Genomic DNA, 13,646 nt, shown 5'->3' with positions numbered 1-13,646 from the left:
CGGCGGCCGAGTGGGAAAGTGCGAGCAAGGGGCTGCGGGGAGGCGGGCAGGAGGCGGGGGGTTACCTGCAGAGCGCCGGGGAGCTTGCTGCTTTCTCCTCGGCATGCTGGTGTTGCCGCCGTCTCTTCAGCCGCCCTCCTCCTCCGCCGCCACCACCGCCGCCTCCTCCTCCTCCTCCTCCCTCCGCCGCCGCCGCCGCCGCTGGAGAGTTTCCGCACAGGACTCTTGCAATCCCCACTCTTTTCATGCAGAAACAAACATACACAAAACACTAATAAAAAGGGGGGGAGGGAGAAGGATGGAGGGGAGGAAGGGGGGAGGGAGGGGACGGAGGTGGGGGGCCGGCAAACGGGCTCCCTCAACTTCGGGTTCCGCTCAGGGGAGAGTGCAAGGTGGGGAAGGGAAGGAGGGAGGGGGCAAAAAAAGTTTGCGCGGGGTCTCCGCTCGGCGCTGGAGGCTCCCCTCGCGTCCTTCTCTCCGGGCAGCTCCTCGCGGCGCCGCGGAGGAGCAGAGGCTGCCGAGCGGGGGCTGGTGACGGCGGTGGTGGGCTTGGTGGTGGTGGTGGGATACGGCGGCCCCCAGGCTGGGCACGGTGATGCCAGTTGCCGCCGCCGCCGCCGCTCCAAAAACTCGCTGAGGCAATGTTTTCATTGACAAGGTTGGTTTCTGACCTTCCGATCCCCCCGTCCACACACAGGCGCGCGCACACACCCTTCTCGCCCTCCTCCTCCCGTCTTTCCAGCGGCTTCTTTTCTTCTTCTTTTGGAGGAAGGGAGGGAAAAGTTACTTCGATACGCAAAACAAAGCTCTCGCTCGCTTGCTCGCTCTTCCCTCGCGCCTCGGGTCCCTCAGTCGAAGATGCAAGCGGCAGGGAGATGGACAAGATGAAGAGGCTGGCTCGCTCCAGCGACGTGCAGCTCAAATCCGTTTGCTTGATCCGGTCTTTTTTCCTCCTCCTCCTTTGCCCCTTCTTCTTCTTCCCTCCACCCTTCCTTGATTACTTCTTCTGCTTCTTCGCCTTGGCAGAGAGTGGAGCAAAACACAGCAAACGAGGAGATGGTGGTGGATTCAGGCGCTCTTCCTCCGCTTCACTCGCCTCCCCCCCCCCGCTCCGCTCCGCGCGCAAGCCTTTCTCCAAGATCAAAGAGTCTCAAAGCGCAACTTTCTTGCTCTCTGGCTTGTTTCAGAAAAGCTCGTGGATTTTGGCGGTGGTGGTTTTTATCGCGCCGATAATAGCTTTTTCATTGTGCAGAAAACGAGGTCGATCCGGTCTTCCCTTCTCCTCCCATCACTTAGTCTGAGCAAGAAAGCAAACAGTAAAAAAAAAAAAAAAGAGGCGTAAAGCCCCCATACATACAGATAACACCGGATGGGAAATGTCAGTCACTCCTCCACCTTCCAGAGAGTCACAGATCAAACAGTGGCACCATCGGAGAGGACTACTTTTCTGCCTCGCTTCCCCTCTCTCTCTTTTTCCTTCCAAAGATCGCAGCTTCTTCTGATACTAGTATAATGCGAACACGTTTTTAACATGGATTATTTTTTTTAGTTGATCTTGATCTGCAACAGAAAACAAACAAAAGCCCCCAAACCAGGCAACCCCCAGAGAGTGTGTTGAAAGGGCGGGGGTGGGGGGGGAGAGAGAAGCAGAGACATTCACAGAGTGGGAGAGATTAACGTGAACTGTCCCCCCCTCCTCGTTTAAACTCCTGGGAGAGAAAGAGATCCACTCTTCCTCTCTTCTCTTTTCACTGAAATATAGCACACATTCAGATCCCAGAGCTTTCAGACAGTCTCAACTGATAGACAGACACATCGAGCTGCTTTTCCTGCTTCAGATTTTTTTTACTCCTCCTCCTCTTGCCAACGTCACCCTGACAATTACAAATAGGTCTCATACAGAACCATACCTGTCAATCTTTTTAATTGCTTTGTTTGATTTCACCCCCTCCTTTTCCTTTTGTTTATTTTTGCCTATCAAGAATAAAAGTCAGGGTGGAAAGTTCTTAACAAATATTTTTAAAGATTGTTTTTCGAGGGAGACAAATGTACCAGAATTGGTTATAAATAAAGCTCAATTGGCTGCAGTGTAGAATCTAACGCATGTGGTGCACAGTGCAAGTTCTGGAAAACTTAAGAGAGTTGCTTCTTGCGGGGGTGGGGGCAGACACAGGACTTCTAAAAAAAAAAGTTTGCATATTTCTAAGCTGATGCTAAGAAGAAAAAAAAGTGCATCATAAAAATATGGCTGAATGGGTTTTCCATTGATGGAGATTCAGATAAGAGAGCAGCGAGATTTAGGGGGTAACTCGAGAGTAAGTTCCATTGAACTGAGTAGACATGTTTAGGAATGTCCTGAAAGTGCTCTTCAGTGTAAAATGTAAATTAATTGACAGATTGAGATTTAAAATCAGTTATTAACATTATGCGATTAAGAAATAGGATTTCTGCCATGACATTACTGGAACAGTTTTGCGTGTGCTTTTTATGCCATCTTCATCCAACGCTACCAAACAAAATTGGCAGGTTTTGTAAAACATTTTTTATAGGAGTCTGTTGACCAAGACATATGCTACCTATCCAAAAAGCAATGCTGAACATTGCAGAGACAGATTTAGAAGCACTATCCTAGAGATAAGGAGACACGGGTATTAGGCCAAAAATAAATATATGGCAATATTATTTAATGCCATAGCTATTGTGGGGAGGAAGGCGAGTCAATGGATTTACCAGTCTATCTTGGTATATAGGGTTATAAAATCTATGAGGCTGTAAAGCGCATTTCATGTGTACCTGAAGACCAGGAGGACACAAGCAGTATTTTGTGTTTGGGGGGGGGGTGTCTTTAAATGGCGCTCACACATACACACAAACTCAGATCCTTAAAGATGCTTTAAATCCTTTCGTAAATCGCTGTTGTTTTTCTGCCTTCCCAAATGCAAGTGCCTGTTTCCACTAGCGGTAGCTAGCGGCTCTGGGTTGATTTGTACCACCTTACGAGGAAGTGAACGTTTCGCACGGAAGGGGAGGGGCCTGTGGCTGCAGCCAGCGGCTCCAGGAGGCTCCTAATAACAACATTGCCAGATTAGCTGCAACTTCTCTCTACGAGCTTTTACCCTTATTCGATCTAATAACGTCTCCGAGCTTTCCTTTATATATAGATAGATAGACAGATAACATAGGAAGAGCAGCTCGGTCTTTTTCTAAAGGAAAGAGCTGGAAGGAGCGGGAGGGGGGTGGTAGATTCGGCAAGCTTTTAATATGCACTAACGACGGGGCTCCCTTCCTCGGCATGCAGATCACACCCCATAAAAAATTCAAATACAAAGATCGTGGGGATTAACCACTCCCCACAAAAAAAACCCTCCCCCCCCCCGAGTGAAAGAAATCCGTAGATGCTGTGATCACCAACATACGCTTGTGTGGGTCTAGGTCTGTTCTGTTTGCAGGCTACACAAACGCGCGACGTTTGTGTTCCCTCGGCACCAGCAACTTGGCAGGGCAGGCTGGGCTGAAACAGGAAGAACTTTGTCCCTGTGATATTGTTGTTGGGTTTCTTTTTTCTTTTCTTTTTTTTTAAATACTAGTGACGGTAGCACAATATCAGCTGCAGGAGATTTTTTTTGCTGCGGCTGCTGCTCTGAGCTTCCTGTATTGTGGAGGGGCTGGAAAGGGAGGTCTCGAGGCAGGCTGCAGCTTGCTGCATTAGACTTTATTTACATACACAAACCGGTCTGTGCAGAGCCTGTGTCCTGCAGCCTGTGCTGAGGTTTGCATGCCTGTGGAAGAACCCTCCTAGCCGAGGAAGAAAGAGCGCCCAGGGGGTGCGGAAAAAGCCGAGCAAAGGGCGGTAAGCACGGAGCGAGATGCGGGATTAGGCATGAGTTTCCACGCCCAGAGCAGCGCCTTGCTGAGGTCTTGGGGAGCTCAGCTGTGCAGGCTGCAGCGGCGTCCTTGGACGAGCCCCCTCCGGTCTTGCTTGGGTGGTGCTCGGCCCCGGCCCATCGTGGACATGTCCTACTCCCGCCACTTTCTGGATTTCCACGGCTCGTCCATCCCCACCACCATGAAGAAGCTGGTGGTGACGAAGCTGAGCTCAAACTTCCGAGAGGCTGTGAGCCTACGACACGATGCGCCTGTGCCACTCCCGGGAGACGGCGATCTGCTTGTCAGAAACAGGTGAGATTTGCTCCCCCTCCCCCGCGTCATTTTCTCTCTCCCTTTTCTCCAACTCTTCTTTGCATCTTCTCCGTGGGTCTTTTTTTGGGGGGGGGGGTATGCGATCCCCCTTTCCTGCCCTACTGCTTATCCTAACTTCTCACACCCTTTTGGCCTCCTCTCTCGTGTGCACGCAGTCATTCACTCGATGTGATCCTATCAAATCGTACCAGCTGCCATCTGGCGACTGCTGATTTAATTTTATTGTTGTGAATGGCTTACGCCATAATCCCGTGCGCGCACACACCTCTGTGCAAATGATGAAACGTTTCCATTTGCTGAGAGGTAAAATGTGTATATTGCTTCGCTCTCCCCCTCCCTCTGCTCTTTTTTTTTTAAATGATGTGTTAAACTGAAAGGAATCACGGGGAGGAGGGACAGCAGGTATTAAGAATGATACAAGCCATCAAATCCACACCTTACGTTTAAAGCACATTCAATGCACATGGTTTCCCCCACAGAACCCTGAAAACTATAGTTTGTTAAAGAGGCTGGGAACTACCTCTGTTAGGGGAAAACTACAGTTCCCGGGATTCTTGGGGACGACGACGCCGTGTGTGTGGAACGTGCTTTAAATGTATCGTGTGCATCTGCTGATCTGAAAGTTGTATGCGACGGGAGAGTTCAGGAAGGGAGTTCAGCAACCAGGAAATGATTTCCAAGTCCCGCCCAGATTTCTGCCTGCAAATGTTTGTTCCATGTTCCTACAACTGTCACTGTGTGTGTGTGTGTGTGTGTCCGTGTGTTCTCATGAGCGAGCGCCCCTGACTTGTTCTCTGTGGATCTGCGAGGGCTATGTTTTATACAGTAAAACTGACTGAGCTGCGTAGATCTCTGTGTGTGATTAATACACAGCAATTGGGACGTTGTATATAGGTTATTTATAGTCTTATGGGGGGGGGTTGTGCGCGCGCATGTAACACACTCCAGACGTTGTTTAGAGCAAGTTATGTGTGCAACTCTGCCTGATTCTCCACCCCTCCCCCACCCCGGTCCTCCACGTCACTAACCTTAAGCAAGCCAGAAATCAACAGGAAAGCAGAGGGCCACAAATGACTACCACCCACCTCTCCCCGTCACTCTTGAGTGTCTTAACTCCCTGGCCCTCTTCCTCCTTTTACGACTAAAGCAAAGCAGAAGCCACAGACCGGAGGAGGGAAATGGGGATAAGCAGCTCCCCTCCCTGACCTCACCATGTTTACTTGGAAGTAAACCCCTTTCATTTCAGTGACCTTTACTTCCAAGGTGACCTTTACTTCAGGATTGTAGCCCTCGACACTATTTTCAGAGGATTCCTTTGCCTGGTTTGAGCTGCTTTTGCAATGCATCCAGGTCATGGATGAAGTAAAGACGTCACATTTTGCTTAAAGCAATATGCTGTAAATTGTGGGCTTGCTAGTAGCTAACTAGGACTTGAGTTCTCATTTTCTTCTTTGAGCTGTCCTCTCCATATACCTGAAAATTTGTAGAACAAAACCTCTACTTCAACAATCTTAGGAATATTTATTATTATTTATTATTATTATTATAATACTCCTACTGCTGCCGCCTTTCTATATGATAGAATATCTTACAATCAAACTGGGGACTTTAAAAGTGGAAATCTTTAAAATCCATGGGAGAATGGAATTCTAAAGGTGTGATTGTGAGTTTGGTGACTATGGGTTGGAGGAGGTTCAGGTAGACCTTAGATTCATCCCCAACAATCCATTTTTTAATATTTAGAAGTGATTACTTGGTTGCTAATCTAGCATAAATTGCATTTCAGTAAATTTAGCCCTATTGGAACCAGTAGGGCTAAAATAGATTAAGCACAAATGCACAGAATTATGTGATTTGTGGATTACACACACACAATACACACAGTTTTCAGTATGAAAGACAGCGTATATCATACCTGTATCTGAACCCTAGCAAAATGTTCATGTTTTATGAAATGTACAACACCCACAATACAGGGAGAGATGCCCTCCCTGGTGTCAAAGGTTTGAATTGCTGCTGTCATCAGGACATAGTATTTTGGAGAGCAAAAATATGTGAAGCCTTAATAAAAATCTCACTCATGCTGCAGTTAAATTCCTTTGGTTGGGGGATATGGGGGGGGGGATCGGCTGGTTTAAAATGCTGCGTGAAGATAAAATATATCCTGGCCTCCCTTCTGCCTATCGGAAGATTGCTACGTCCTTGTTCTCGAATCTCCTCCCCCGCAACACTTTCTCCCTCCCCCATGAAATTTGAAAATTTATGCATGCAATTTATTTTGTTTTCAATGTAACTCTTTCCCCTCCTGCCCTTGATACTGGGTGGGCTCTCTGGGGACTGGAAAGATGTTCTCCGAAGTGGAGGCAAGGGGGGCTAGAGCAGCATTCACCCGGGGACTCAGGCAAAGAGAGTCCAAGGATCGTAACTCGTTTTTTAAAAAAACACTTTCTCTTTTTTTAGTTTGCAAAAGGTGCGTGTGAGAAATCACAGGATTGGAGTTCGCAACTTTTGTGTCATGTGGATTTGCGTGAGATGTTCAGTTTTGTTGCTGGAGCTTCTCACCCAAGGCAGGAGAGACTGCAAAATTAGTGCGGAATAAAGCGTGTTAAGAATAAACCTTTCTACCTAACGCCTGTGCCTACCTTGAAAGCTTACACGGGACTCTCTCTCTTTCCACGCCCAATACCTTGTACACACTCGGGGGGGGGGGAGCGTAGTCTAGCTTTGAAAATACTGTACACTTTATCTCAAACTGAAACAGAAAAGAAAATCAGCTGCTGCGGTGGCTGGAGAATAAACATATTAGCCCCATATAACTCCTATGATAAGAGAAAATGGCATAATGTAAAATAGTACCCCATTCTCCAAAGTAAAACAGACACACGCACATGTTGCCTTGGTGCAATTTAAGTTCGTTTAACTTCTTTCCTTCTTTTTTTAGGACAATATTTTGTTTAAGTATCCCTCCCCCCTCCCTCTCTCTGGAAAACAGCTCCCTCGCCCTTATTCTGATAATTTTCTGAACAGCAAAAATAAAATAAAAAACCACTCCAGCCTCTTATTCCGAGAGAAATGTCCGCAAACTGAGAATCGATTTGAAACATTAAACTTCTGATCATTTTGTGGGAGGTGTGATTGGGCAGTAAAAGAGGATTGAGGACCAGGAGAAATAAACAAATAAATAAATTTAAAGGGGGAAAATGTTTTTTAAGCCATTTATATATCTCCGTACCTTTGTCTGAGCTCCATCCCACCCCGAAAGGTATTTTCTGGGTTTCTTAGCCAATACGTGACCCAGGAAGAGAGGGTGTAAGTGCGTGTTTGTGTGTGTTTCTTTAAAATAAAAAGTGGCGGGTCTCATAGTGGGGGCTCTGTTTTCTGTTTAGAGGGGATATCATACAGAAAATTGGGTAGGAAAAGTGGGAAGCAAGACATGGGTCTAGGGAGGGAGTTTGGAGATAGGGGGAAAAATAGGAATGTGGGGCGAAGTGTTCTCAGCGATTGCGCTTGTTTGGTCTGGGAGCTTTCCCCCTTTTCCTGGCGTGCTCCTGGGTTGGGTGACTTTGTTGTGTCTGCCTGCTCAAGGTCCTCGCCCTACCCCCTCGGTCTCCTGACTTCTGCAAGTTGTTTTTGAGTAAACGAAGCCGCTTTCTAACCCCACTTTGAAGACGCTTCGCCCCCTCCCCTTTTTCTCCCTTCAAATCGAATGTGTTAGTATAAATAAAGCCGGGGCGAGTCAGCCTGCAATTATTATTGTGGAGTGGGGGACTGGGGTGGGGACGGCTCGGATCCGTATTAGTACAGTATTAGTAATTGTATCGCTGCTCTCATTTTGCATATTTGCGAAAGGCTTGGGTCGCTTCCTAGGGAAGTGCAAACCACAAAATTGGGAGGAGGGTAGCGAAGGCCCCCCCCATGAAGGTCACGTACTTAACCGAGAGAACAATGACTGCGGGTTGCCAACTCTCCTCCTCCACGCAAGTTTGCAAGCTGATCTTGAACTTGCATCTTCCCTTGGAAGCCACCGACACGCAGGCTGCAGATCTTCCTAGCAAGCCCAAGGGAGACTTGACAGCACAATCCTCCCCATCTCTTCCCAGAATCTCCACTGAGTCTAATGGGATTTACTGCCAGTGCGTGTATTTCCCGCGAGTAAGCAGGTAGAGGATCGGGTCTGTACAAATCGCCAAATAACCCTGCACCGCTCCCCCCTTCCTTAGTGTAACTTTGTCCTGGGAATGGCAGGGAGGCCATTGATTTCTCATCGAGAATACCTCATCAGAGCTACTTAAAAAATTACAACGTAGAGCAAAATCACAATAATTCCCCTTATTATCCACACCACTGCTGAAATAGGAACGTAGTCCCCCCCCCCCGCCGGGGCTGGGATCCAGAGTTGTATTTTAATACAGGAGGGGGTGGGTAGCTGAACTTGGGGTGGTATTGATTAATAACGAAAATGAACAGTGTTTCCACTACTTCGGAAAGAAAGATCTGGACAGGGCAGGCGCCTTTTTCGAGCAGAGGCTGGGAAAAGATAGGGCTTGTTTTCTAAACGCAGCCCTTATCTTGGAGTTCGATGGAGGAATGGTGGGAGAGAGGTTTCAGATGCATCTCGCGGATTGGGGCGCAACCCTGTTTTGGAAGAAATGATTTTTTTAAAAAGTACGTTGTTTTCACCCTCTTCCCTTTGCACAGCCTGCCCGGAGACTTTCTGCCTGCGCTTCCCAGCTGAGCCACGGAAGAGACGCGAGCAGCGCCAGGAGGAGGCTCGCCTCGCTAGGGGAGGGCGAACTGCAAGTGGCCATGTGCTGGCAGAGAGGGCAAAGCGGGAGGCGGAGGGGCCTGGGAGGGAGGGGACCTCCCGCCGACCTCCCCTGAGCCGACCCCAGGAGGACCCAGCCGGGCCCCGCGCTCCCGCTCTGCTGGGGGCCAAGGCTGGCATGCTCCCTTCCCGCTGGGGTGCCCCATAGATAGGCAACGTGGAGCTGAGCCTCTTGCACACGCACCCATTTACAAGCAGGTGCTCAGTTGCAATGCATTCGGGGCGGGAAAGATCACGGGGGGGGGCGTTTTCACCTGTTATTGTTAACAAGGTGCGACTGAGTTTTCCAGCCCCTTCGGCTACTTGCAGGTTGTTTTTTTTAAGCCACCCTGTTCACCCTCCTTTTAGCCGCACGTCTTTATCTGCCCGCCTTGCCAGCTATGTTTTAGTATAGAGGTAATATGACTTTTTGCACCGAGGGGAAAGCTCGTATCTCCAGGCACGCTACTTGGCTAAGCCGAAGTTGTGCATTTCTGCTGGCTCAGCGCTGTCCTGCACCATTTTGCATGGGTGTGTGAAACTGGCAAGTTCCGTTTGCTTTGCAACGAGTCTGGGTTGTTGCAAGTAAAGTGCAGCCTAAATCGGACCACAAAGCCCCGACTTTGCTCTGGAGTCACTTTTCTTACACCGCTTGCACGGGCTGTTGGAGCAAGCGCAAGCATTGCAGCGCCGGGACAGGGAAGGGAAGGGGCGCAACAATTAGGATTGCTGAAGGAAGGCTGCGGACAAGCCCCCCTCGCATGCTGCCTGTGTGACTTCGGGCGCTGGGGGGCGGGGAGAGGCAGGTTCTCCGTGCCGCCCAAGAGACCCTGTGCGGGGATGAATGAATGAGGCCGATTGCGCGCCCAGCGGACTCTCTGGCTTAGCAGCCTCTCTGCGAGAAGTAGTTGCGTGGGGTGTAATGCAAAAAGCAGGGAGTTGTCGTGTTGTGTCGGAGCCCTTGCGCCTTGGCTCTCTGATCTTTCCTTTCTCACGTCCTCAAGGCAACCTCAGCCCCTTTACCTTGGAATCTGCCCTCCTCTCTTACGCTCCCCTTTCAGAATGGGAAATAGGAGTTATGTAAATTTTAACTGGATGGGGATGCCTTTGTTTTCTAAAAAAGAGGTAAAAAAAATGTGTTTCTTGCTACAGACGCAGACTGGATTACATGAAGAATTAGGGAGACATACAGAAGACACAGCTCCCTCTGTGAATGCACATCTATTTCTGTATCTAGCTATCTGTATTGAACTCTGTACATTTTAATAAATGAAAGAGATTTTTCTTAGAGTTAGAAATGGCCAGTGCACTTCCTTCAGTTTTGTTGTTTCGCTGTATGCCAGCTATTTCAAATTACCATAAATCCACAACAGCTCTCTAGTTGCATTAAAATCAATTTTTCACATATTTTCACACTTCCACATAATTAAATGCCATAATTTGTTTATTTTTGGTTATAGAAGAGAAACAGTCACATTGCTGTTTATGACAGAATCATATTTTTGTTTTCAGGTTTCTGTGGGAAAATTGGCTGCAAACTCTGTGTGCGTACAGATAACTTGTATTTCAGCATCATAAGCCTCTTCACCACCCATCATTAAATTACTTGTGCCTTTTTAATACTTATGTCCATTTTTACTCGTTAGAGGTCAATAGCGCTCAAAAGTATTGTTGCATAATTTTAGTCCTTCAAGGTTGTTTTAAGGTGTTGTGAGTAATTTGTATACAGCAAAATATTTTAATAATGTGCAAATTAGTTGCATCAAAAGGCAAATTTGTTACAGACACTCCATCCATTTTCTTTAAATTTGCCTGCAGTAACACTTATGACCATCGACCTTGGAGAGGACATTGATACTTCATGTTATCATTAGTCACTTAAATGTGTTGTTATAATCTGAAATGTAAATTTATTGCCAGAGTCAACATATTTACTACTTTGCTCATATTTTAGTCTGCTGTATTTTTTAAATAGAAAAAAGTAGTTTTATTCCCTAGCTTATCAAAACTCATTTCTACTGTTCTTATTTTCATGAAACAGGCAAGGGGAAAATGCTTTGCATGTACAAAATATGTCAAATTATGTTATCGGTAAAGCTAAAACCAGATTAAAACAACCTTTCCATTTTCATTTTGCATAGAAGGCGTTCCCCCACCCCACCCCCAACTCTTGAGATATTTGAATATGCAGCATTGAAATTTCTTACCTTGTGCATTTAAGCGAAAGGTTTTTCTTACGACGAAAAAAATGCCTTGTCAAAAAAGAGAGCCTAATACATTTTTGTTTGCTTCTAGATTTGTCGGCATTAATGCATCCGATATTAACTACTCAGCTGGCCGATATGACACGTCAGTTAAGCCCCCATTTGACGTAGGTTTTGAAGGAATTGGTGAAGTGGTAGCCTTGGGCCTAAGTGCCAGCGCTAGATACACAGTGGGCCAACCAGTGGCCTACATGAGGGCTGGTGCTTTTGCTGAATATACCATTGTTCCTGCCAAAGAAGCCATCCCGGTACCCTCTGTGAAACCCGAATTTCTTACACTACTGGTAAGTGGAACTACAGCATATATCAGCCTGAAGGAGCTTGGAGAACTGTCTGACGGGAAGACGGTTCTGGTGACAGCCGCAGCAGGAGGAACCGGTCAGTTTGCCGTGCAACTTTCCAAGAAGGCAAAATGCCACGTAATAGGAACATGCTCCAGTGATGAAAAATCTGGCTTTCTGAAATCCATAGGCTGTGACCACCCTATCAACTACAAAACTGAAAACCTTGCTGCTGTCCTTAAGAAGGACTACCCGAAAGGTGTGGATGTGGTGTATGAATCTGTCGGCGGGCAGATGTTTGACTTGGCTGTCAGCTCCTTGGCTACCAAAGGGCGCCTGATCATTATTGGGTTTATCTCTGGCTACCAAACCCGTACTGGCCTTCAGCCTGGTCATGTGGAAATGTTGCCAGCAAAGCTGCTAAGGAAATCTGCCAGCATCCGGGGTTTCTTCTTAAACCATTACCTTTCTGAATACCAAACGGCTATGAAACACTTGATCGAAATGTGTGAAAACAGAGAACTGGTTTGTGAGGTGGACCTTGGAGACATGTCTCCAGAGGGCAAATTCGCTGGCTTAGAGTCCGTATTCCGCGCTATAGATTATATGTACATGGGGAAAAACATTGGAAAAATTGTAGTTGAATTACCTCACTCTGTCAACAGTAAGCTGTAAAAACAGAACAATGATATAAATCAAAAGAGGGAAAATGGGCACTTTATGCTTCACAATAACTATTTCTTTAAAGTTGCCAATGGGTAACATATTAAAAAATAGCATGTAGGCTTTCGTCAAAAAATATTTGTTGAATTTAAGTGGCTTTGTGTTCTTTAAAAATGCCATGTGTCGTTGGCATTGCATTAAACACTTCTGCATTTTTGTCTGGGAGTTTTGAGCGAACTTGTGATTAAACTTGCATTGGATTTGAATCTGGCCAACTATGAAATCTTCACCTACAGCTTTCCTCTAGAATTGAGTAAATAAAGGCATATTAATATTTTAAGTGAAATCAATAATATTATCGATTCTTCCTATAAAAAAGGATGGGTGCAATTCACCTGGACATTCTGCTTGAGCAATGGGAGTCAAGCAAGAGCGCTTTTCAGTAGCACAGGGCAGCATCTTAGCAGGTTGCACTTGATATAATTTAAAAATGAGAAATTATCTTTTTTCAGTTGTGTTGGTTGCAAATACAATAATAAAATGCAGATTTATGTAACTCAAAAGATATATTTTACTAGTTACGAAAGTGTCAGCTTTTGTTTTTAAATGAAAGTTTGTTTTAATTTTATATAAGGTTTTATAGTTATATTTTGAAATCTTCATGTTGTAATACCACTTTCTAACTATTTTTTTGGCTGTATTAACCCGTTAATTGAGTTAACTTTGGTATAATGATACATTCTACTAATGTTAAGGCAATCTTAAGAACAGCGTTAACAAAGCCCCTCACCTTACAAGAAAATGGTGGTGACTAGATCGCTTGCTTATAATGGCACCAGAAGACTGTGCTGAACTATGCAATAAGGTGAAGCCTTTGTAATAATTTATATTTCAACCTTTTTAAGAATTTATATTGTTTTAAAGCATTAAAATCATTTTGACTATTATTATTATTTTTACACTATGCTTCAGTTGTCCATTTATTCTCTTCCGTTATTTTTTGTGCAACTTCAACTGCAGTCCTATGACTACTTACCATTGAGTAAGCCCCACTGAATCTCTGCTGAATGGGACCTACTGTTAAGCAGACAAGCCATGTTTCTTAGTTGGCTTCAGATTGCCTGTTTAGTTGTTGTTTTGTGAGAAAGGGGTTAATCTCTTTAAGATGAAGTTGCAAAAGAGTGTTTACTGTTTCCAAAGACAATAGACATGTGGAATAAACTGGTACTTTAAAATATGTAGCAATTCTCCACTTTCAGCTATTTGCTTTTTCAGGCATTCTGGCAATCAGTGTTCTCGTTTAAGGACACTCTAACGTTTATTGTTGAACAGATTCCCCTTTTAGGTTCATAAGCATGGTTTTTAAAATTCCTGCTGCCCTGTAGCTAAAAGCACACCCAAGTAGTAGGATTTAGGCCAGCTCGGCACCATTGA

At 45.9% G+C, this 13,646-nt stretch overlaps 2 protein-coding genes across 6 annotated transcripts in view; one reads left to right on the top strand and one right to left on the bottom strand.

Annotated features, from left to right (window-relative positions):
* Positions 1–3,536, bottom strand: part of TSHZ1 (teashirt zinc finger homeobox 1) — a 79,876-nt gene extending 76,340 nt beyond the window's left edge. The window contains exons 1-2 of one of the 4 annotated variants that reach the window (XM_083518593.1): positions 3,417–3,503; positions 66–1,297 (exon numbers count right to left, since the gene is read on the bottom strand). In XM_083518593.1, the coding sequence (XP_083374719.1) occupies positions 66–105 (40 nt within the window). In that variant the 5' untranslated portion in view covers positions 106–1,297; positions 3,417–3,503. Of the gene's footprint in view, positions 1–65; positions 2,430–3,416 lie in introns of those variants that run through there. The other 3 variants (XM_083518595.1, XM_083518592.1, XM_083518594.1) reach the window with 3 other exon arrangements.
* Positions 3,023–13,167, top strand: PTGR3 (prostaglandin reductase 3). Of its 2 annotated transcripts, none has more exons than XM_083518791.1 (2): positions 3,023–4,179; positions 11,300–13,167. In XM_083518791.1, the coding sequence occupies exons 1-2, from the start codon at positions 3,881–3,883 to the stop codon at positions 12,222–12,224; spliced, it is 1,224 nt and encodes a 407-aa protein (XP_083374917.1). In that variant the 5' UTR covers positions 3,023–3,880; the 3' UTR covers positions 12,225–13,167. The 2 variants fall into 2 exon arrangements, with proteins under 2 accessions (XP_083374917.1, XP_083374918.1); XM_083518792.1 differs by lacking the exon at positions 3,023–4,179 and adding an exon at positions 7,664–8,865.
* Positions 13,168–13,646: the final 479 nt, after the last annotated feature.

The sequence above is a fragment of the Podarcis liolepis genome (genome assembly GCF_965112155.1).
Source record: "Podarcis liolepis genome assembly, chromosome: 8".
NCBI lineage: Eukaryota > Metazoa > Chordata > Lepidosauria > Squamata > Lacertidae > Podarcis > Podarcis liolepis.
The sequence above is the reverse complement of the archived record's forward strand: the minus strand, read 5'-3'. Positions and strand labels throughout refer to the sequence as shown.

Bases quoted from the DNA above. Each gene is read 5' to 3' on its own strand.
- PTGR3 (XM_083518791.1), top strand. From the start codon at position 3,881: ATGAGTTTCCACGCCCAGAGCAGCGCCTTGCTGAGGTCTTGGGGAGCT. The intron at 4,180-11,299 runs GTGAGATTTGCT...GTTTGCTTCTAG, and splicing joins GATCTGCTTGTCAGAAACAG to ATTTGTCGGCATTAATGCAT.